General features: G+C 42.7%; 1 protein-coding gene across 2 annotated transcripts in view; it reads right to left on the reverse strand.

The window, feature by feature from the left end:
- Positions 1-24,289, reverse strand: part of TXNRD2 (thioredoxin reductase 2) — a 76,303-nt gene that overhangs the window by 42,770 nt on the left and 9,244 nt on the right. For both annotated transcript variants that reach the window (XM_075898330.1, XM_075898329.1), the window contains exons 8-11: positions 23,129-23,199; positions 6,994-7,013; positions 6,515-6,606; positions 2,077-2,251 (exon numbers count right to left, since the gene is read on the reverse strand). In XM_075898330.1, coding sequence (XP_075754445.1) covers positions 2,077-2,251; positions 6,515-6,606; positions 6,994-7,013; positions 23,129-23,199 — 358 coding nt within the window. The remainder of the gene's footprint in view (positions 1-2,076; positions 2,252-6,514; positions 6,607-6,993; positions 7,014-23,128; positions 23,200-24,289) is intronic.

Below are 24,289 nucleotides of genomic sequence, written 5' to 3' on the forward strand. Positions count from 1 at the left end.
TCAGATTTCTTGTGGCCCAGTCCTCCAATTTGTCTAAGTCACTCTGGACCCTAACTCTGCCCTCAAGCGTATCTACCTCTCCCCCTAGCTTAGTGTCATCCGCAAACTTGCTGAGGGTGCAATCCATCCCCTCATCCAGGTCATTAATAAAGATATTGAACAAAACCGGTCCTAGAACCAAAACTTGGGGCACTCCGCTAGAAACCGACCACCATCCTGACATCGAGCCGTTGATCACTACCTGCTGGGCCCAGCCTTCTAGCCATCTTTCTATCCATCTTAGTGTCCATTTATGCAATCCACATTCCCTTAACTTGCTGGCAAGAATATTGTGGGAGACCGTATCAAAAGCCTTGCTAAAGTCAAGGTATATCACATCCACTAACTTTCCCACATCCACAGAGCCAGTTATCTCATCATAAAAGCTAATCAGATTGGTCAGGCATGACTTGCCCTTTGTGAATCCATACTGACTATTCCTAATCACTTTCCTCTCTTCCAAGTGCCTCAAAATGGATTCCTTAAGGATCCCTTCCATGATTTTTCCAGGAACTGAGGTAAGGCTGACCAGCCTATAGTTCCCTGAATCATCCTTCTTCCCTTTTTTAAAGATAGGCACTACATTTGCCTTTTTCCAATCATCCAGGATTTCTCCCGATCTCCACGACTTTTCAAAGATAATGGCCAAAGGCTCCTCAATGACATTTGCCAACTCCCTCAGTACCCTCAGATGCATTAAGTCCGGACCCATGGATTTGTGTACATTTAGCTTTTCTAAATAGTTCCTAACCTGTTCTTTACCCCACAAAGGGCTATCCATCTTCATCCCATCTTGCGTCACTTAGTGCATTAGTCTGGGAGCCCACCTTGTCCGTGAATACAGAGGCAAAGAAAGCATTGAGTACTTCACTTTTCCCTACATCATCTGTGACTAGGTTACCTCCTTCATCCAGTAGGGGCCCCACACCCTCTCTGATCACCTTCTTCTTGTTAACATGCCTGTAGAAACCTTTCTTGTTATCCTTCACATCCTTAGTCAGTCGCAATTCCATTTGCGCTTTCGCCTTCCTGATAACCCCCCCACCTCCGGCATTCTCGAGCTATACATTTAAACCCCTCCCTGATAATTTGTCCAAGTTTCCATTTTTTGTAATCTTCCTTTTTTTGCTTAAGTTCACCAAGGATTTCCCCTGTAAGCCAATCCGGTCTTCTACCATGTTTGCCTCTCTTGCTACGCAGCGGGATGGTTTCTTTCTGTGCCTTCAATAAGGCTTCTTTAAAATACTGCCAGCTGTCCTGGACTCCTTTCCCCTTCATGTTAGCATCCCAGGGGATTCTGCCCATCAGGTCTCCGAGGGAGTCAAAATCTGCTTTTTTGAAGTCCAAGGTGTATATTTTACTACTCTCTTTTCTTCCTTTGGTCAGGATCCTGAAATCTACCAGCTCATGATCACTGCTTCCCAGGTTGTCACCCACCTCTACTTCCCCTATTAGTTCCTCCCTGTTTTTGAGCAGAAGGTTAAGCTGCGCACGGTACCTGGTCGAATCCTTCAGCACTTGTGTCAAGAAGTTATCCCCAACATTCTCCAAAAACTTCCTGGATTGCCTGTGTACTGCCGTATTGGTTTCCCAACAGATGTCAGGGTGATTAAAGTCCCCCACAAGAACTAGTGCCTGCGATCTCGAAGGTGTGTAGAGGACAAAGAGTTGAGCTCTTAGAAAGTGTAAGATAGGAAAATACCTACAGCTACCAGATTTCTTGTGACATGCTGTGGGTCTTAGAGAAAGCTGCCTGCCTCTCTCTCTCTCTCTCTCTCTCTCTCTCCAGAATGGATGATGAGAACTGCAGTGGAGCACATGGAGTAGTAGAAATGGCAGCCCTCTCAAACATCAGGATAAAAAGAATTTTTGGATTGTAAATGAACAGGTCAAGCATAGGAGAGTGAGAACCAGTAGTCATGTGCTAATACCTGAAGAGGGACAAGATATCTGACAACATACAACACAAAGGGTGAGGGATTTCATTTCATGGAAAGCATTTTTTAAAAGTAATTATTTTAAAATAATTTAATTTACCTATTGCCCACATCACTGTGTCAAAATCATCCATTTCTTCTTTGCCAGAGTCAGCATATTTCCAAGTAACTTGCAGTTTTCCACTCTCCAGCTTTTCAACTTTACTTGGGGTGCATTTCTTTAAAAATCTTGTACCACAGGATTCCATATAATTCGTTACTAAAAAGGACATTTGCTGTGAAGTAAAAAAACTTAAATATTTTATTTAACAACAATGGTCAAGTCTTTTAAAAAATCCACAACTCATCTGTGTACCTAGTAAATACATCTATCACGTCAAACATACTTTGTTATTTCTATGCAACCTTGTCTATCTATACACAGAAAAAAGTTTTTCCTGTGGGATGACAGATTGACATCATCACATCACTCTGGCATCCAGTAGGACCCTGGCATGGACTTTCCCCCTTCCTTTGCAGGAAACCATTGCTGGCACGTTAATCTTGCTGGGTACGGGGTGTATTGAGGCTGGAGCGTTGGGCAGGTGACAGCTCAAGCGCTCTGGACCCTGTCCCAAGGCAGCTGGAAGTGGTGGTTCCCGCTGGGTCCCACAGTGTTGGGGCCCTGAGTACAGTGAGGAGCTGCTGTCCTTGCGCCTATTGCCCATGGCCAGGCCTTGGCCCTCCGCTGGTGGCTGGAGGGGGTGTGAAAGGCCAGGGCTGGCTGCAACCATGGAGGGGAGTCAAGGAGGCCAGGGCTAGATGTGATCAGGAAGGAAGGTGAGGGGCCAAGAGGCTGAGGGAGGGAGGTCGGGCCTGGATGAAGCTGGAGAGGAATGCAAGGGGCCAAGAGCCATGGGCTGCAACTGGGGAGAAGGGTGGGGGGCTGAGGGACTGGAGCTGTGATCGGCGAGGTGGGTGACAGGGTGGGGCTAGCTGCAACCAGGGAGAGGGGTGAGGGGTCCAGAAGGCTGGGGCTGGCTGCGTGTGTGGTGGGGGAGAGCTGAGAGGCCAGGGTTGTCATAGCCCCAGGTGTCTGGGGGAAGGGGAAGAGCCTGGCACAGCCCCAACTCTCTGCTCCTTGGCAGTCAGGTCTGGCATGACCCTGGCCCCCTCCTCCCTGGCAGCTGGTGGGGGGGTTGGGGGAGGTGAGAGGCTAGGTCTGGTGTGGCCCTGGCCCACCCTGGTGGCCAGGGGGAGAGCAGGGCTTACTTACCCCCCAAGGGCTGGCATGATCTTGGCAGCCAGAGAGCTGGGGGGCTGATTGGCCAGGACTTGCATGGGCCCAACACTCCCCAGTGGCCAGGATGGGGGGCCTGAGAGGCCAGGGCTGCCTACCCCCACAGATAGGAGGGTTGGCAAGCATACTGAGCAGGGAGCATTGCCCCTCCTAGTAGTTTCCTTAAAAAAAACACACAAAAAAACCCTTGATAATTTTAATGTAAACAGCTGTCTCCTAAAGATCTTCTTTGTTTTGACTAGCATTGGCTTAGATAATATACCACCACTAGTCTCATTCAAACTGCATGGGAAATAAAGAGTAAAATATCAGTGTGTAAAAATACAAATAAGGTGGTGGGGTTTTTTTTGGTTTGGTTTGGTTTGGTTTTTTTTGCATTAACAGAAAACCTAATATTTACACCTTGAGATTTCTCATTCTGTGCCAGGAAAATCCAGTGAGCTTGACAGAACTTAGGGATTTCTCACATGACAGACAAACTTAGGTCCTGACCAACTACAGAGACTACCAGTAATTTTCAGAATCAGTATATTTACATCCATAGTAAATCATGTCTTACAAAAGAGGGCGCCTCTGACTATTATTTCTCTTTAACAAACCAGCTTTTAGATAGCATTGCTTCTGCAGGTGACCAACTTCGTCCTATGCTCACCACTCCCCGCAGGTCAAGCAGTGAACAAAAAACAAATGTCTCAAACTCGAGACCCACAGATGTGTGAATGAACTGAATTATGTTGCTGCTTACGTTCAAATATAGACCAAGTGTATACAATTGCCCTGATGCCTTATTTACAACCAACTGTTCAAAATAATCAGACTGGGATTTTAAAACTGTTCAGTGTGATATAGACAGCTGACATGATCTACTGGATTGAGCACAGGTCAAAGAATCAACAAGTCCTAAATTGTCAACCTTATTCTGCTGACAGACCTATTGCATGCCCTTGCACCAGTCACATATTCTCTTCTTATAAATGGAATAAAAAGCTAAGTTATACTTAACTACCTCCCAGAGCACTGAGTGGATTCAAGTTTGTAGATCTTTTTTAAAAATGTAAAGCAAGGACTGCTAGGTTGGCTTTTTTCCAAATAATTTCATACATATCCAAAGGTTATAAAAGATCAGCTAATTCAACTTACATTATCAGAATTTCAATTTTTCTGGTAATCTGAAAATGGAAACCTTTACATAACCCAACTAGCACAGAGCTTCCTTCTGGTACTATATCTATCACACATATCTGCAATAAATGTGAATCAATCAGGTATCCTAAAAAAGCTTTAGTATAAAAGAAAAATGGTGGTTTTTTAGTAGACAATTTTGATTAATATGTTTGAGTTAATGTCACACCACTGTTGAGACGTGAAATGTCCCACTGACAGGTTTATTAAAAAATGTCATTATTGCTCTTGACTACAGTGAGCCAGGTTGTACGTTATCATATGATGAGGTGTTTATAATCTATATAAATGGATATTATCACAAAACCACTGACGCAGAAAAAGTGCTGGTTCTTGGCTTATACATCACATTTTCAAGCTAAAAGTTGTGGCTGGCAAAACAGTAAAGCACAGGCCTATGATATTTCTCTTCTGAAACCTGATATATCAATATTACCTCATCCATCTCAACCTTGTTACAATCTCCAGACTTCTTTTGCCTCCAACCCTCTTTGCACTTAAACTATTATCTCATGTATTGCTTCTATCCATATAAGACAATATTTCCCAGGGAAAGGTTATTCTGTAAGTGTTTTGGAAGGGCCCACACATTTATGGAACTCTACTGTAACACGGGGTGGGACTCACTGCTGTGGCGCCTCCAGCTGGTCATTCTGGGAATTAGCTCTGCTCAGTGCTGGAGCATCCACTTCCAGCTGATGTCTCACCTGCTGTTCCCTGTTTTCTGTTAATGGCTCTGTTATCTTATATTAGGACCTGCGTTCCTCCTAGACCATGGCACCTTCCCTCCGGGAACTCCATCCCACACTTTGGCAACCCCCAATCCATTATACTAACCTGGCCTCAGTGACCCTACTGCCAGTCATTGTCTAAGCCCATTACTTCAGGGACAAACTGCAGTCTGACAATGGTTACTAACCATAGGCAAGGAGGTAAGGACCTGATGCCTCTTCCTGCCATGGCTGCCTCCCTATAACTCAGGTTTCTGTTCCTGGACCTCAGCCTGGTACTACTCAGGCTGGAGCTCCCCGGCTCACCCTGCCTTTCCCCAGAACTGCTTTGTCCATTGTACCTCAGCTAGTAGGCAGCTGGATCCTGTTCCCTCCAGGACTGGAATGAGAGTTTCTCCAGCCTAGCCAGCCACCGTTTTTATATAGCCCTCCTGGGCTCTGATTGGCTCCCACAAGGTCTCTCATGATTGGCCCCTAGCTACAGCCCTCTCCCTGGGCTGCTTTAACGCTTTTTATGACAAGAGCAGAGTGTCTACTTCACAACATCAATAAATAACCAAAGATCTTATGGATTTATGATGTAGACTTCATAGCAAGATGAGGAGGAATCCCAGGATATTAGCCAGGTTAAACTATGTCTTGTGCCTTGTTTCAAATTCGTGAGATATTAGCCATATTTTATCATTTGCCCCATACCATTTGTGCAGAAGTATGGAAAATACTATTTTAAAAAAGTTTACACTTATAAAACAAACCATAATCATCTACCACTTACAATTATTTTAAAAATCCAATTAAATACAGTGGGAATGACTTCTATATCTAATGTTGCATACTGGTTACTATTCTAAGCCTCTGTTTTCAGAATACTATCTTTCCAAAAGCTTCACCCTTCAAGCTGAAAATGTCTAGGCTTGTTATCTGTCTATGAGAGAACTATTTGGAAAGAATAAGCAAGAATGATTCAGACAGTACAAGAGTGGAAACTAGGCTAATTTGGGAGAGAAAGCTTTTGACTCTTTAAACCAGTGGTTCTTAACCTTACCGCAGCTTGCACCCGTTTGGTTCTCAAAATATGTTCTTGCATCCTTTATTAAAAATCGTTGAAGTAGGTCAGTTTTAAACCTAAGATATATCATAAAAACCTGGTATGTCTTGAACCCCCAGAAAGGGCATCTTGCACCCCTAGGGGGTGCATGCACCCCAGGTAAAGAACCACTACTTTAAACCATGGGACAATGAGAGCAAATCAAATTGGCCACTTCCCTTTTTCTTGAATTAAGTGGAAGAAAAAAACCCACCTCCCCCCATACACCTCAAGAGATTTAAACTGTAACAATTGTTACCTGATCAAACCCTCGAAGTGGGATACTTCTCATCATAACTGTGGTATCCTGTCCAATGCCTGTGAGAAAACCAGCACACTCAAGGGAAACATCTTGTGAATCATCAAATTAAAGGAATATAGATATGTTTTCAGATAAAAAACAACCAAAACAAGGATATTGCCACAAAGAAACCTAGATTATTCTAATCAATAAAATATCCATACTAAGAACACTGCTACCATATAAAAAAAGAACAAAAGCAAACTAGTGTTCATATTAGAGAAAACTTCATAAATAAATGTTTGCAAGACCCCCAGAATACACCATCATCAGTTCTGAATTCTCGTGACTATGCTGCTCAAAATGCTATTAATATAGTTTAGCTACTGATGCAGGTAAACAGTCTAAGAGCATGGGAATTTAGAAAACTGAAACTTCACAGAAAAGAATATATTCCAATGGTAATCATAAATCATTATACATTTTACAAAGGATACAACTGGCTCCAACCACCAACCTGTTAAGGAAAAAATATAGTAACAGAATAAGCTTATGCTCATTTTCACATAGTTGGTACAAAGTTATTTTCTTGTGTGTAGTATGATTACAAGATTACAGGTTTGAGCTTCACATATGACATTATTAAATAGGAATAGTATGTGGTTTGCATATACATATATTTTCAGTGTATCTTTCTGTGAGTCCATTTGCTTAAGAGCTCCTCCTAAACTGTAAGAGCTAGGACCACCAAATTTGGTATGCAGATTCCTCTGACCCTAACTTAAACCAGGGTTGGGATTTGGTTATGCCTAGAAAATGGGAATGGGACTATTTTCCATAACATGGAATGGGAAGGGTCAGAGAGCAGAGGAATGTGAAAGGGAAGGGCAGAGACAGGAGGGATGTGATATTGAGAGAAGACATTAGGGGCAGCTGCAACACAAAAAAAGTGGCCAGCAGTGCTGGAACTCTGCTATCTTACCTGCCACCAAACCAAGTAAGAAGCTCGCCTCCCTCCCCCCAACCCAAACCTGGAACCTGCCCCCCCTGTGGAGAGCCTGCAAGACAAGGGATGGGACCTGCTATTGAAGAAGCAGCATCTGGAGCCTAACCCCCCCACCCCCCCGATAGCCTACAGGCTGGGGAGGGGCCATTAGACTGCCCCCAGAGACTGGTGCCTCTATAGATAATCTGTAGGCTATAAAGGGGCAGCTGGAGATGGGAGCAACCCCTGGAGCCTGGCCTCTCCCCCAAACAGCCTAAAGAAAGGGGGGAACCTGCTGGAGGAGGAGTAGCCTCTAGAGCTTTGTCAGACAGGCTGCAGGCTGTAGAGGGGCCGCTGGAGGCCACAGGCAGCCCCTGAGCCTCACCTCACCCCAAGACAGTCTGTTGGTGGTAAAGGGGCCATTACGTGGCCCCCATAGACCCTGTAGATCTTGGGGGGACCTGAATATTGGGACAGCCTGCTGAGCCTTGGCAACCCCCTGGAACACCCTCCCAAAACAGGCTGCAGAATGAAGGGGCCTCTGGAGACTGGGGATAGACCCTGAAGCGCCGCACCCTTCAAACCAGCTACAGGTAGGGGTACAGAGGGACAGCTGGAGGCTGGGGCTAGCCCACAGCGTGCCACTCCCCCCAACAACACTGCCCTAAGCAAGGCAACACTGAGTACCTGCAGGCCAGGGGGAAGCAACAGCAGGCCAGGGGCTGCCCCCCAGACACGCTGCAAATGAAATTGGATTTTTTGATTTTTTAAAAATATCCTTAAAATAAATTTTTCAATTAAAAATAAGTTACAAACAAATCTTATCACAAACATTGTACACCTACACTTACAGTCATAAAAATGAATTAATGACTCTAGTTTATCCAGCCTAACAAACAACTCTTGCATCTGGGTCTGCCGTTTCTGCTCCTCAGCAGATTAAGATGTGAGAGAGACACATACTGGATAGGATTGTTTTTGTTCTCTGCTTACGTGGTGGTAGCCCTGAGCCAAGCATGGAATAATTAGTTAAAATAGTATCTAAAGACAGAGAACATATAGGAAAGGATGGTGGCAGCATAGAAAGGAACAGTGGAGTAGACTGAAAAAAAAGGAAGCATAGATAGAGCTTGTGATATTCACCGACACTTTTGCTATTAAAAAAACGTCCATGGTTTCTGGGTATATAAGAGACCCTATCTGGAAATATTTTGAAGAAATTCATTCCTGGGTAAATGTATCAAGTGTAAGCTGTGCAAGGAGATGATATAGGGCCCAGTTGCAAAAATGAAACATCATAAGAAAAGCTTTTTATTGGGAGAAAATGATGTGGATAGATGTCTGAAGAACAATGTGGATCATTCTTCAATATTCTATGGCTTTTAGCTTAAATGTGATTTAACAAGTAAATTCCCAAGCTGTTTGTTATGTTAGATGTTGCTAGAAAAAAAGTTTAGCTTAGCCAATCATTATGGCTTGTTTCATGAACTAGGTTTAGACTCCATCACCCAAATATACAGTAAAGAAAGATGCAGTAAGAGAAATCTAGAGTTGCCAGTTGCCATTGAATGTCATTTTCTTATTTTATATTATATAATACTGTACATGCTCCTTATATTGGACAATCATGGTCAATACTATAATGGTGATAACATAAATCTATTCCCTATTTTACTTCAGCATAACTTAGTTTCCCCCAAAGTACCCAATCCTATGCTTGTTTTCAATGAAGCTTATGCCAAAATTAAGTGCACTCTAAGCACAGTCAGTTTTGGAATCAGATCTGTATCAAAACGGCAGTGGGAGTGGGGAAGATGAGAGCTAGCCGTAGAAATTTTACGGACACCATACATTTAGTATTCTGAAGACGTTTCTGCTAGAGTTAATAAAATTTGAAATGAAAAAACAAAAAGTTTAAGGACAGCCCTTAGCCAGCAACTCAGAAAACTGCTGCAACTGCAAAATGTTAAACATTTATGCAATACTTATGATTTAGTTTAATAAAATACAAGTGCTATTGTATTTGTGTGTGTGATTTAGTTCTTACTATTCCCAATTTACTGCTGCTGCATCTGCAGCTTGACACAGGTAGCGAGTACAGTAGACTTCCGATAATCCGGAACCTATGGGACCTATGTGGTGCCGGATTATCAGATATGCTGGACTATCAGGAGGTACTATAAGCTGGTTATATATATACTGTATATAAAGTGTTCCTAGCCCTTTTTATTGTTCATACTGTATACAGTATACTGTAATGTTTTAGTTTTTTTTAAGCCTTTTTTATCCTTTTTGCTCAGTTCAGCTGCTGCTGCTGTTACCTTGTTACTCATTTTTTGCAGAAGCTCACTCACTAGGCTCTTGCCATTTTGATGCCGGACTATCAGGAGTGCCGGACTATTGGATGCCGGACTATTGGAGTTTTACTGTACTATGTACTATTTCCTAAATTTAAAAAAAAAAAGTTATCTAAAAAAGTTACACAAAATGCACCTTCCTAAATGTGGTAAAATGCTGTACTGAAGTGCAAATTAACATGGTTTAGTGATCGGATTTGCATCATTGCTTGGAGGAATACGTGAAGTAGTATCAATGGGAAATTTGCTTTAAATCAATTTTTTAAAATGATTTAAATCACTTTAATTTTTTTAAATCAATCAATCTACTCTGTTAAAAACAGAGTTGTTTTCTTTTCTTTCTAGAAATATATATAAAAAGCTTTTCCTGCAGGATGAGTGTGACATCATTGTGTCACTCTGAGCCCCACAGCCACCCTCTCCTCAGCCATCCAGACTCCTCCCTTCCGCCCCCATGGTGGGGGCTGCGTGACTTCCCTGGTGCTGGGAGGAGGGGGGGAGGCAGCAGCCATACTGTTTAACCCATGCTCCTCTGGGGAGGAGTCAGGAGCAATGTCCCCCAATGGGGGGGGGGGGGGAAAGAAGAGTTCTGGAAGCTGTGCACCTTCCTCCCTTGTGTGGGGAGAGGGTCCAGGAGCCACATCTCCCTCCCACATCGTGGGAGGGGAAGGAGGGCCGGGAGCCCATGAGGCCTCCCCCTTCATGGCTGGAGTGAGAGAGCTGGGTCTGCTTTGGCCTGGCACAGCCCCCCAGTGACCAGAGAGATGGGGGTCAGAGCCGGGCCCACTCTGGGCCCTCCTCAGTGGCCAGGGGTGGGGGAAGAGTCGGGGTGGCCTCAGACACTCCTGGACAGCAAGGTGGCACGGGTAGGGTTACCAGATGGTTTAACCAAAAATACCAAACATCTCCCCCCCCCCCCAAAAAAAAACTCTACCAGGGGAAAAATTCTGTTAAGGGGAAAAAAAGGGGGGGAGACCAAAGTTGTTGAGAAAAAAAAGGACCCCAAAAGTTATTGAGCAAAATGAATAAAACAGCATGGCCCCTTTAAGTGAGAGGGATTGAGCACTAAGACCCAGGAAAGGCATTGCTTCCCCTTGCTTCAGGTCTTTTGGCAGGCAGCCATTTTGTTTTCTTGATCAAGCCCCTACCCCAGGTAAGCAGAGGGTTCGAGGGCGGGGGGCCGAAGAGGGAGTGGGGGCTGGGCCCATTTGCCAAGCATGTCTTAGGGTTGCCAGGTGTCTGGTATTTTCGCCTCCTGGCAGGGAAAAAAAACCTCAGAAAATCCCAGGCATTTCAGGTGTTCGGTATTTTCTGATATTTTTACTGGACAGGAGGCAAAAATACCAGACTGTCCAGGTCAATACCAGACACCTGGCAACCCTAGGCAGGGGACAGGGAAGAGCTTTGGCCCAAACCAACCCCCTGTAGGCTTCTCCCAGGTCAGCTGTGGCCTCGGCCCAATGCCCCAGTGGCCAGGGGGCGAGAGCCAGGCCAGCTTCAGCCAGGACCAATCCCCCGGCAGCTAAGGGGGTGGTGGTGAGAGCCATGGCAGGCCCTGGCTGCCATGCCTCATAGGGTTCCCAGATGGTTTTAACAAAAAATACCAAACATCACCCTCCCCCTACAAAAAACAAAACACTGGGAAAAAATTCTGTTGAGGAAAAAAATGGGGGGGGGAGGGGACACCAAAGTTGTTAAATAAAAAAAAGGGGGGGGCACGCTCCTCACTCCCCCAACAGATGCAGCAGGGGAAAATTGTCCTTGACAGGCTTCCGTATGCAGGAAAAAGGAAATACTGGACATTTCATGTGTCCGGTATCTTCTGAGTTTTTTTTTTTTAACCAGACAGGGGACCTGAATACTGAACTTTCTGGACAAAAATTGGACACCTGGCAACCCTAATGACTTGACCTGGCCATCCCCAGTGGCTAGGGGGAGCCAGAGTTGCTATTCCTAGAGAGAGTGGTTTGTGAGTTGCTATCCTCAGAGAGAGCAGAGAACACCGTCTCCTAGTTATTTTGTAAAATAAAACATCTAAAACACATTCTGCAGAACAAAACAGATAAAAGCACACAAGTGAGAATAATAAAGGGTTAAAATGAATCATGACTAAACATTTATTGGGGGCCAGAGCGGGGTGAGAAGTCTCAGCCTCCTCCCCCAGGGCCTCAGCGTTCACAGAAGCACATGGCCCTGCAGCAACTGGCTTCACTGAGTGCCAAGTGCGGGAGCTGGAGGTGTGGCAGGCCAAATCCAGCCTGCAGATCATTTTTTGCCTAGCCCTGACCTACTAAGTATTTGTACAACATATTATGCAATGGGTTCATGGTTCACATTGGGGTATCTAGATGCTCTATCAACACAACTAACAGAAAATGGGATTGCAATGAAAATAGAGGATCTGTGACTCTATTTACCTGTTTTCTATGTGAGTTTCACCCATTAAGTCAGTGTGTTATGAATACTGCAGTCAGTAGATCTAAGCAACGTCCACTTGGCTTATACTACTGACGTAACTCAAATCTCATAGCTTAGACTGACTTCTTCTCATAGCTCAGACCTGGCTTCAAAGTGGTTACCTAAAAGAATAGATCAGTTGTGGGATTTTGTTTCTTTTTATTTCCCTTAGTAAAATTTTACTTTCAACTTAAAGTCTTTTTGCCCTTACCTACCTCTTTATTCTGTTTAGCCATGGTGGCTTTTTTTTAAAAAAAAAATTTTGGTCATACACATAGTTTGAGCTTCTATTACATTGTTTTAAAAAAGTTTCTATGGTGTTTGCAGGCATTTCACTCTTAACTGTCCCTGTTAATTTCTGCTAACCTAGTCTGTTCATTTTTGTATAGTTCCTTTTTTTGAAATTAAATGCTATAGTGGTAGGTTTCTCAGGTACTGTATTCCTCACCACCTGCAAGGATGGTCAATAATATAGAGCAGTGTTTCCCAATTGGTGCTCTGCGGAACACTGAGGTTCCGCAAAATGAAAGCAAGGGTTCCACGAAAAGTAGGCACTCTCCTGCCTCCTCTTAAAGAGACAGAGTCGCAGCAGGAATCATGGTGCTGAGAGTCTTTTTTTTTTTAAGCAATTCTAGGGGTTCCATGGCCAAATAAAATTGGAAAACACTGATACAGACAGAGGTCTATATAATCATTAGTGATGCAGAGAAACTGGACAAGGCAGTTTTGTGTACCACCCTCTTCCCCCAACAAGAACCAGGGATCTCCCAATTAAATTAATAGATGGCAGGTTTAATACAAACATAAGGAAGTACTTTTTCACACAATGAACAATCACTTAATCAGTTTGAGGAACTTGTTACCAGGTGATGTGGTGAAGGCCAAAATTATAACTGGATTCAAAAAAGAATTAGGTGAGTTAATGGAGGATAGATTCAGCAATGGTGATTAGCCAAAATGATCAGGGATGCAGCCACACTCTGGGTATTGCTGTTTTTCAAATGCTTGTAACACTACTTTATTCCGTGCAGTCATAATCCTGACAGAGGAAATAGCAACAGTAGCGCCAAGAATAAAGATTCCTTGCCCTATTGACAATGTTCAATGGGGAACATTTGGTACTTTGAACCCAGAATTCATAAATGCGGGCACAGGAGCATTAGGCTGTTCCCCTTCAAGGAAGACTCTTGCTATTCATTTAGAGCAGGGGTGGCCGCATGCGGCTCTTTGCTCAAAGAAATGCGGCTCTTGCTAGTTTGGAGCCGTATGCCCTGACTGCTCATGGCTGCTCTGCACATGCACCCCAGCGCCTATAGGGGAAAACACATGGCTGTGGTGGCCCTGGTGAGACCCAGGAATTGAGTTAGAGCAGGGAGGGGGAGAGCGGTGCTGGGGGTCCCTGGCTCTGGGGGTGCATTGGTTAAAACAGAGGGAGTGGGGGTGCCTGGCTCTGGGATAGGGGAAGGGCATTGGGTTAGAGCTAGTAAGGCTGGGGATGCCTGTCTCTAAGGGGTGGGTGAACTGGGTTAGAGCAGAGGGGGTAGGACTGCCTGGTTCTACAGGATGGGGAGGGCATTAGGTTAGAGCAGGGGGGCTAGAGGTGCCTGCCTCTGGGAGAGAGGTGCGTATATTGGGTTAGAGCAGAGAGTTGAGGGTACCTGGCTCTGGGAGAAGGGTGGGTGCATTGGGTTAGAGTGAGGGGGTGGGGGAAGCTGAAGCGCCTTAAAATCAAAGTCTTCATGAATGCAGAATAAGGCAGCAGACACAGATGTTGTATTTAAATTTCAAGGGGAAAAAAGGGGGAGAAGAATCAGCATGTACCTGGTTTACACTTTGTTTCTTTAAAGAAAATTCAAAGGCTGTTTGCCAGGCTAAAGCAATTATTCTGAAATCTGAGTCTCTCCCTTGTTGTTTTTTAACCTCTCACATTTGCAGTCTGGGACAGATCTCAATTTTTAGAACTGTAAAAAAGCCATAAACTTCATGGCTGTGTCTACACTGGCACGATCTTGAGCAAAAGCAGCCGCTCTTGCGCAAAAACTTGCTGCCTGTCTACTCTGGCCGCGTGTTCTTGCGCAAGTAAACTAATGTTCTAATGTATGAAATCAGGGCTTCTTGCACCAGAAGTCTGATGCTACCACTCAGGAATAAGCCCTCTTGCACAACTGTTCTTGCGCAAGAGGCCAGTGTAGACAGGCACCATGAATTTCTAGCGCAAGAAAGCCCTATGGTTAAAATGGCCATTGGTGCTTTCTTGCACAAGAGAGCATCTACACCAGCATGGATGCTCTTACACAAAAGCACATCTCTTGCGTAAAAGCACATGCCAGTGTAGACACTCTCTTCTGGAAGAGTTTTTGCAGAAGAACTCTTCTGCAAAAGAGTTTTTGCATGAGAACGCGCCACTGTAGACATAGCCATGCAGAAGTTTAAAAAAAAAAAAAAAAGAGGAAACAAGCTGGAGTGAAACAGGCACTTCAAATTGTGCTAATTTACTTCTCAGTTCAGTTTAATTAAAAAAAAACCCTCATAGGACATAATAGGGCAGTAGCATTAAATTTAAAATACATGGTGGGGATGTTTATTTTCAGTGTGAGAATATTACAGTATTTTCAAAGGGTTTTTTTTTTATTTGATGTTTGTTCCTCGTCTCTGAAGATATATGGCCTGGCGTTAATTTTTTAAGTGACAAGAGACTTCTTTATTGGTTTTTGTCCAAAATGTCCTGTAATGTTATTTTTATCACTACATTTTGTGTAATTAATAGACAGACAGACAGACGGCTCTTTGCATTCTATCCACAACTATTTTGGCTCAGTCTCTAACTGTTTGGCCACTGATTTAGAGGTTAATAGTCCATAGCCTAGAACAGCTATTTCAGGCCTCACAACAACTACAGTTTGAAAAAGACTTGTCAGTTTGATAAGCATACTAAACCCTTTACTTTGACATAATATTTCATCCTCCTTGTTTGCATAGCAAACACATACCTCGGGGGGGGGGGGGGGGGGGAAATCACTCTGCTACCTGTGATGTGCCCAGTCTTGAAGCCTTACCTGGCAATACCCAGACAGCTGCCAGATATTTGCTTCCACCCAAGTCTACTGAAGTTGGGTGAGATGACAACATCCACAAGAACTCTGATTGGAAGACCAATCAGCTCCATCAGTTCATGCAAATGCACTGAGCCAAGAGGAAGAGCAAGAAGTTTGGCTGAGAAACAAGGTAGTTTCCTGTTGTGGCTTTGCTGAACTCGACTCTTCTCCTGGCTCCTCTCTTATTTCCATCTTCACTCCTGTTTCTACCTTGCTTCCACTCAATACCTGATCCTTTGCTTTTTCCTCCCCTCCATTTGTTAGTGAGCAGTTCTGATTCTGACCCTGGCCTCCTCTTTCTGATTCCAGCTTGACCCTTAGCTCTGACATTTGGCATCTGACCTCAACTCTGCTTCCTGATTCTGACTCTGGATTGACCCCTGACTATAACAACTGATAATTGACTCTGGTGCTGACCTCTGCCTTTATTCCACAGCCTGGACTGCTGTTGGGCCCATTAGACCCAACTTCTGCTCTGACTACTAGTGGTAGTAGCTAACTACTATGATAGTAGAAAACTAATAGTGTAACTGCATTTGGATTAAAGAAATAAAGTACTGTAATAGGGATCTCTACGGGGTAGCCGAGTTAGTCTGTAGAGGATAAACTTAAAAAACAACGAATAGTTTGGTAACACTTTATAGACTAACAAAACATGTAGATGGTATCATGAGCTTGAAGTGGGCTGTGCTCACAAAAGCTCAAGATACCATCTACATGTAATAGGGATGTGAGCAACTAGTCAACTAATCAACTATCTGAGAAGCAAATGCTTATCAGATAGATGACATGTTATTTGACTAGTCGCTCCCCCATCCCCCGCCTCTATCAGAAAGAGGAAGCAAAGGGGGGGGGGGGAAGGGGTGCTTCAAAGCAACAGTGCCCAGGCTCCATTCAGCATTTTAAAGTAGTAGCACCACATGAAGCCTGCGGTCAGCTAGGGATTCCCCCACTGGCCCTGGGCTGCCTGCAGCATTTAAAAGTAGCAGCACCGCATGGAGCTCGGGGTCACCTGGGGATTCTGACTCTGGGCTCCATGCAGCACTGTCACTTTGAAATGCCGCAGGGAGCATGGGGCCTGTGGAGAACTGCTTGAATTCCCTGCTGGTCCCATGCTTCCCACACAGCACTTTTGCCTTTGAAGTGTAGCAATAGTCCTGGGGTTCTTCCTACACTTCAAAGGCGGAAGCTTATTGGCTAATTTAACAGTTGATGCAAATTGCACTGACTATTCAATTAGCCAGTTTAAATTTAGATTAACATCCCTATACTGTTACATAAATCCTCTCAAAATATAATAGCCTCTCTTCAAGATCAATGAAATATTGAACATTAAAAGACAAATGCCAGATAGTGCAAACTCAGTTGTGGGTGGCCTATGAAACTGGCTGTCTGTATTTTTGGAAGAGGCAAGGTGATGCTAGAATGGCTAATTCAAATGACAGTGCTAATCCTTACAAGTAATAATAATATAATTCCATTTTTAAAAATGGTTCTCTCTCAGAATACTGTTCTGTGTGCCCTGATGAAATCAACTCACTTTCACCAACATCATGAGAGCTGGGTGACAGGAAAGTGCCTAGAGTTATTATCTGAATCAATGCTGATAAATCTTGTGAAGACAGTTGAAGCTTGCAACTGTCCAGTTACTGTAAGGAATTACTTAATTTTTATAATAGATAGGCTCAGGGGATCAGACCAAGATTTGATTAACTTAAAAAAAATCTGAAAAGGATAAACTACTCCATCCAGAAGTCTTGCAGAGTATTAGGCTTCTTTTGGTCTCCCATGCAGTACATTATTAAACATTTCTGCATTTCTGTATCAAGAAACCTAGCAACAAGATTATTAAACCAATGAGAAAATGACTGACATTTAAATGTCTAGAAAAAATTTGCATTAGTTACAGAATCTGGCATTTGAAACTCAGGCCATTATTCTAACACAAACAAAAAATGTAATACATCAGAAGTCATGCAAAGAGTGAGAGGAGAGGATGGATTAACATTTTAAGAACTCATTTGCATTCAAAATGCAGACAGGACAACATAGTACCACTGGTTGAGCATATAGCTCATGCTAGCCACATGTGGCTATTTGGTCAGTTAAGTATGGCTAATTTGCTATAGCAGTAGCCACTATAGTGACTACTGCTTCAGAACTGGTTGGACACCATAGAAAATATTGTTCAAAAGTTCTTTGAGCAACTCATTCTTAAAAAAAAAAAAAAAAAAAAAATCACTAATTCAGTGAACAGTCAATATAAAATAGATGTACTGTATCAAAGTTAGCTTTTTAAAAAATCCCTTACCCTATGGGTGAGATGGATTCCATTCTATAGGAGCTATTTGGTCTTTTTATTGTTTAATTATTGTTAAAATTTTGGATTTTTTTTAAACAAACACACCTCTACCACATTATTTTTAGGTAATCCTCCAATATATGGTCTACCTGTTCCTTAAAAACTGTGTATATCAAGGTTTTCTTGCTTTAATTTATTACAAAGAGGTTACATAATCATGGATTTATTAACTCTGCCTTCTATTAAAGCATATCCTTTTTGAAATTTGAGGATGAAATCTGGTACTGCACTGTTTTTATACTTAAATTCTATGGGCTGGCAATAAACTCAATCAACTCCTTTAAAAAAATTAAAATCATAGTTAAAGAATTCAAACTCGCTATTTAAGGAAATTCCCCATTATGGATGAAAATTCCTAGATGGGCATTACAGTATGCAATATGGAAGCATTAAGGTAGTCCCCATTTTTACATTGATCTTTAGCTGTATATTCAGGCTTTTAAAAGAACTTTAATGGAAATTGAAGCAGGAGGCAGAGGTATTTCTAACATCTGTTTTGGCTTTTTTAAACACCCACCCACCTTCTCTTCTTTCTGCTTCTAGAAAGGTAAGACTTTCAGAGCAATGAAGTAATGCCAGCACAGAGAAGGTGAAAGGAGGCAACAGCTGCCTGAAGATAATCCACTGAATACAGATCATCATCTACCAGTGGCTTTCATCAGTTATTCTAAAACTTCAATTGCCAACACATTGCTCTCACTGTAAACTATACAGATGCAACATTTAAAGAGACAGGATCTAAGAAGGCCAATACATTTCCAAGAAAAATATGCAGTATCAACATCTGTATCGTTGAGCTGTGGGTTGTTTTTTTTTTTTTTTTTTGAGTGTTTTGCCTAACTGTTGGTTTAAGTAGAATTTTCCAGCACAGTGCTGGATACAAAACATTAGACATGGGAATAAGCTATCACAGCTTACATTAATATAAAAAATGTGTATTATACAATGCTTGATAGAGATATACCGTTTTATGAAAAAAAGTGAAACTGGTTTTAAAATACAGTATCTGTTATATGCAAACAGGCCGAGCCATTAGCCCTCATAAAAACTTACTGGTTTGAACATTTCAAAATACTGGTTACAGAAACACAACAAAACCTTAAAAAAAAGGAATATATATTGCCAATATAAACAAACTTTGGTGCAACAGCATGCTTCTGAGGGGCAGGCATTGAAATGTGATGGCAGGAGAGGGTCAAAGAATCAGGGGCTCTGTCAATGACTTGCTATGTTACCCTAAGCAAGTCATAGCCCCAATCTCTGCTGCCAGGAGGGAAACTCAGGTGTGATGTGTGCATCTCTCTCCACTATAGGTGTTTATTATGACAGGAGCAAGGGTGATACAGAACTGGAAGGGGAGAGTATGTTTGATGTTACCAGGCTGGCTGATGGGGTACAGAAAGGGAAGAGAGCAGTAAACCAAGGGGACAATTGCACAGAGGCCGGGCATTCCAAAGTGGTCCAGAGCTCCCAGCCACCACCACTGCTACTGCAGCAGCATTAGTGGCTGAAGTCCCGGGACCTTTTGAATTGCTGCAGGAACACCGCTTCCTCACTCCACAGAGCTCTAAGGGCTGGGGAAGAGGGACCAGCACAGCACTGAAGGCCAACTGCCCTCAGTCCCACCCCTTTTGCCCGAGGCTCTTCCCCTTCCATGGGCATGGTATTGGTCCCCCCACACCTAGCCCCTGGGCCCACGGTGGCTGTTGGCCCCTTTGACATCACCCAGGAATAGTGTTTCCTGTAAGTTGAGCACGGAGCAGCCAACCAGAAGAGATTCAAATGCCTCCCAGAAGATTAGAATAGTGCCCACAGCACTCTCAGCTAGCAGCACATGTTTCTACTCGTGGTACACATCTGCACATGCTTTGGTGCACATACCAACATTTATTCTGCACATGGATGGAAAAAATAGAGGGAACACTGCCCAGGAACCATGTTGCAGGCTAACGAAAGGAAACCATCACATGGCGAGTGGCTAGAGTGCAATGTGTGCAGGAAAGATCAAAGCTCCCAAAAGGTCCTGAAAGAACATCTATATAAACCCCGCTACAATTTAAATAGCATTAAGAGGTTGGTGATACAGATAGAGTTAAAAGGGAACCCCAGGTGGTGTATGTTAAAGTTCAATAAATAATTTAATCACTCTGAGTGAAATTTGCCCAATGTTAGGGTGTCTTGATTTCTCTTGGAAAGGATGATGTGCCTTCCTCTTCCGGTACCCAACAGGCCAACAATACCTATCATAATTGCAATTGCTGAAAAACATAACATGGTGTCTATAAAGAAATATTCCCTGAATATTCACAGGAAGCAAGGAACAAGGACTTGTGTGATTTGGGCATACAATTTGCTCATCTTTTTCATTAGATGAAAGTCAGTTGTCATATATACCACCGGCAGTTAATCTGATTTATAGCCCCTCCTACAAACCAATTGGTTCCTTGGCATTTTCAGTGTCAAACAGGCAGGATTAAAAACCAGAACACAGTACCTTTACACTTGCCAACTCTCCTTCATTTGGAGGAAGACTCCATACATCTGGATTGTTTTATGGGAGTTTTTCAGTTCTTACCATTGGTTTGAAGCATTTTATTGTGTGTATATATTGGGGGATTTTTAAGACGGTTATTGATTTGCTCCGGTGTTTTTAAGTCTCTTTTAAGAAAATAATTGAAGATTGGCAGTCTTGTAATTTATACGTTGCCTAAATACAAGAGATATGCAAAAATAGCAGAATAAATAGAACCCAGATCAGAATGCAAACAAAAGGTGTTATAAATATTCCCAAGGTTCAGTTTAAGAGAAATAAATTAGACAGAAAAAACCCTTTTGAATGTGAACAGCTCCCTCCTTCGTCAGCTTCAGCATAGACTGATAAAGTACAGAAATGCTACTGTAGCCCCTCAAGGCTTATTTTGACTAAAGCTTAGGAATGCAACATATAAACACTAGACTCCCACATTACACTGTTACAACTTGCATTAACAGTGACTGGACAAAAGCCACATTTTCATAGAAACATCTTACAAGGATAAATCTTGTGTTTAGTTAAAAAAAACCCTATTTCCTCACATAAATCATGCTCTCAAAATTCAAGAGGTGACTGATATACTGCAAACAACTGCAGAATTACTTTCCTTTTCAACTGCACTAAGGGGTTCTGTTTATCTGTTGATGTTTAACTGAAGACACACTATATTTCTGAATTCAGAATTGTGAATGGCACCCACATTTTGTTTCAAAATAGCACTTATCTTCCTCAGGAAATATACATATATATAGTTCCTAGAATCAGCTTACTAGAGAAAGTTAACAATATAAACATCTTTATTCAGCTATAGCACTGGCAATTGCTCACTTATTATTTGTATTGTGGAGTCCCAGATACAAATCAAGACCTCACTGTGCTATGTGTTGTACAAACAGAATAAAAAGACAATCCTTGTCCCAAAGAACTTACAATTTAGTAGAGCAGAATCTCTGCTTCTAGTTATTTTATCTACACACAGAACTTCACCATCAAGTGTTTACTATAACTGCCACACTGTTGTGTATTGAAATTTTTGGGGGTTTCTTTATGAACACAGGTATGCCATTTCCACAATAATTAGCCTGCAGTGCATAGATGAAAGAGTTTCACCCAACTTAATTATATTACATATATCAAACGAGTACTATACTTCCACTTAAAGTATATTTAAAAAAAAGGAGATTAAGAGAATGATAAACATAACCCTATATTCTTTGACTTGGCATCAAGGTAGCAGTATCAGTTAATAGTAAACACTATAAATTGGTAATCTAAAACATACTTCAAACAAACATAAAACAGTGGGCTGTGCCCACGAAACCTCATACCACCATCTACATGTTTTGTTAGTCTATAAAGTGCTATCAGACCATTTGTTGGTTTTTTTCCTGTACAGATTAACTCAGCTAACAGACTAACTGAAGTTTATAAAATTTACAGTGAGGAATGAAAATATGCTATTAAATTCTTAGCACCTGCTGCCCTCTTGTGGCTTCTCTTTATAATTGCTAAAATAAAAAAGCTATACAGGTTGGACCTCACTGGTCCGGCACAATCAGGACCCGATTGGTCCTAAACGAGGGGATTTGCAGGACCAGAGAAGGTCCCAGTATCACATAAAAGTTATTTGTAGGTTCTACAGCTTAGCAGGTCTAGGATGGAAGTTCCCATCCCTGCTGTACCCAGCTTAGCATAGCCTGGAATCCTGCAAGCCCAAATAGCAGTGGGGCTTTATCAGCTTTAAGCCATGCCTTGAGCTGGGAAACTACTGAGCAATAAACAAGTTTGACCTAGGTATCAGCTCATGAAAGTGATAAGAATGATGTTGAGCCAAGTACGTTCACACCCAGTAAACAACTGTAGTATAACTAGTATAGGGAGTTCTGGGCCCATTGAGTCTCACCAGGGACCTAGACCTTGAAGGGTGCCTTGGGTGCCCCGGCTGGAGCCACTTCCACTGCTGTCTGGTGCAAGGTGACATGAACAGGACTCCCTGCAGACTGAAGGGGATTAAGCATGTCCAAGTGCCTATTACTCTTTTATGCATTGCATTGCCTGTGCTTAGTGGTATATTACTTTGTAGTAGCTGTGTAACCATCTGGCAGTATTAAGCATGTAATAGTAGTGACATAGTGAGATTAATAAAAGCAACTATCCCTAATCAAGTCTGTCTTGAAGCAAATCCACAACCCTGTTGGGCCTTGGCACTGTGATATGACACCTTCCACTCCCGGCCTGTGCTGCCAACACCAGATTAGGGCTTCAGACTGCTCCTGCTGCTGCCAGGGTGGAGCTCTAAATACTGTTGGCCCCACTGCTGCTGGGGTGGAGTGCCACGGCAGGAGCTCTATGGTCACCTGATTCCATGGCCGGGATCGGGGCTGCACAGCGGGGGCTGGAACTGTGCAGCTGGGACAGAGCAGCTCAGCAGCTGCCTGGCTTTGCGACTGGGGAGTTGCGCAGTCAGGGCTGCTGGTGGGGCTGGAGATCCCTGTTGTGCCACCCATTCCACACACATACCTCGACCTCCCTTCTTCTGGACTCTGGGGTCCAGGAATATCTGTGGTCCATGCCGGACCACAGATGTTGCCGGCCCAGGGAGTCCTTATTAAGGGAGGTACAACCTATACATGATTTGTTTTTCAAGAGTGTTTCTTATGGAAAAATATTCCTGTGATAGTTGCTGAAATAAAGCTACAAAATACCTTTACAAAATTAGGCATAGTAGTAATCAGGGGGAAAAAAAATCAGAGATTAAACTTCAAAAGCAGCAATTTAGACTATTATTATGCCTTTCTGTATCAATGTAAGACTGCAAGTTACAGCACATATTAATGTCTTACGTTTTTCCAGGAGATTCTTTCAACCAGAATATATCATCACTTGTAATTCCATATTCCAATGCACCTGCAATCTATGAATAAAACAGAGATAATTTTGGAACTGCTAGAACACAACTGAACTTGAACACTACAAGACTCTGTATTGTTTTCATTAGCTCAGTTCTGATTTTCTGAAAAATAAAAACTACAAAGCTAAAAAGTTATACAGCGGTGCTAATACACATTGTAGAATGTTACTATATTTGGTTACGTACCCAACAGTTTTTTAAAAAAAGCCATCAGATATTGAAATTCCCAATGCTTTTGTGTGGAATCACCCTTATGTTCTTCATTGTGTTTGGTGACTTCTCAGAAAGTTTAGACTGACTGAAGTATTGGTCACCCACATAATTGCCAAAGTTATCTATAGATAAGGCAGGAAAATACAAGAGATTACATTTACTATAGGAAGAGTACATAACAAAAAGGGGGAAGAGTCTCATCACAGCAGCCAAAAAGTGGAGCAAGCACTGCTTACCCAAACCTAGCACAAGATAGGAAATTCTCTTATCAAAAGAAGTGGGAGTTGTACTATGTTACTGCTTTACTATAACACGTTCAAAAAAAGCTCTTAAATGCATCAAGGAGTAGTATTAAAAATAAGTTGTCTAAGGCTAGGTCTATGCTAGGAGGCAATGTGAAACTAACACAGCTGAGTCAACATACCATGGCATCTCCACTGCCAGAGGTGAGGGGTGTGTGTCATTAACTCCCCTTACTTTTCTTGATCTGGTAAAGTACTAGAGTTGATGAAATGAGGTCACAGTAAATTTAATGGGTCTAGTAAAGACTTGCTAAATTGACTCCCGAGAGATCAACCCCCTCAGCACTAATCTCCCCAGAAGTGTAGACAACGTCTTAGGCAATCAGCAAGTTTTTGAGGAAGAATCATGCACATTGTTGTTTCCAGTTCTGTTAGTGGGGTTTGGGTTTTTTTACATAAATATTACTTTGTGTTTTTGTTGAGAAAACAAGGTTGAAGAAATGTGACCTGCACATGGAGAAAATGTTAGTGAGGTCTGACGGCTCTAGCAAATGGTGGACTTCATTTCTGTCTCAGACCATCCTTAGAGAGGGTTGTCTCCCACACAGACAAGCTTTACTGTTATTATGGAGAATTCC

Source organism: Pelodiscus sinensis, chromosome 15, assembly GCF_049634645.1.
Source record: "Pelodiscus sinensis isolate JC-2024 chromosome 15, ASM4963464v1, whole genome shotgun sequence".
Classification (NCBI taxonomy): Eukaryota; Metazoa; Chordata; order Testudines; family Trionychidae; genus Pelodiscus; species Pelodiscus sinensis.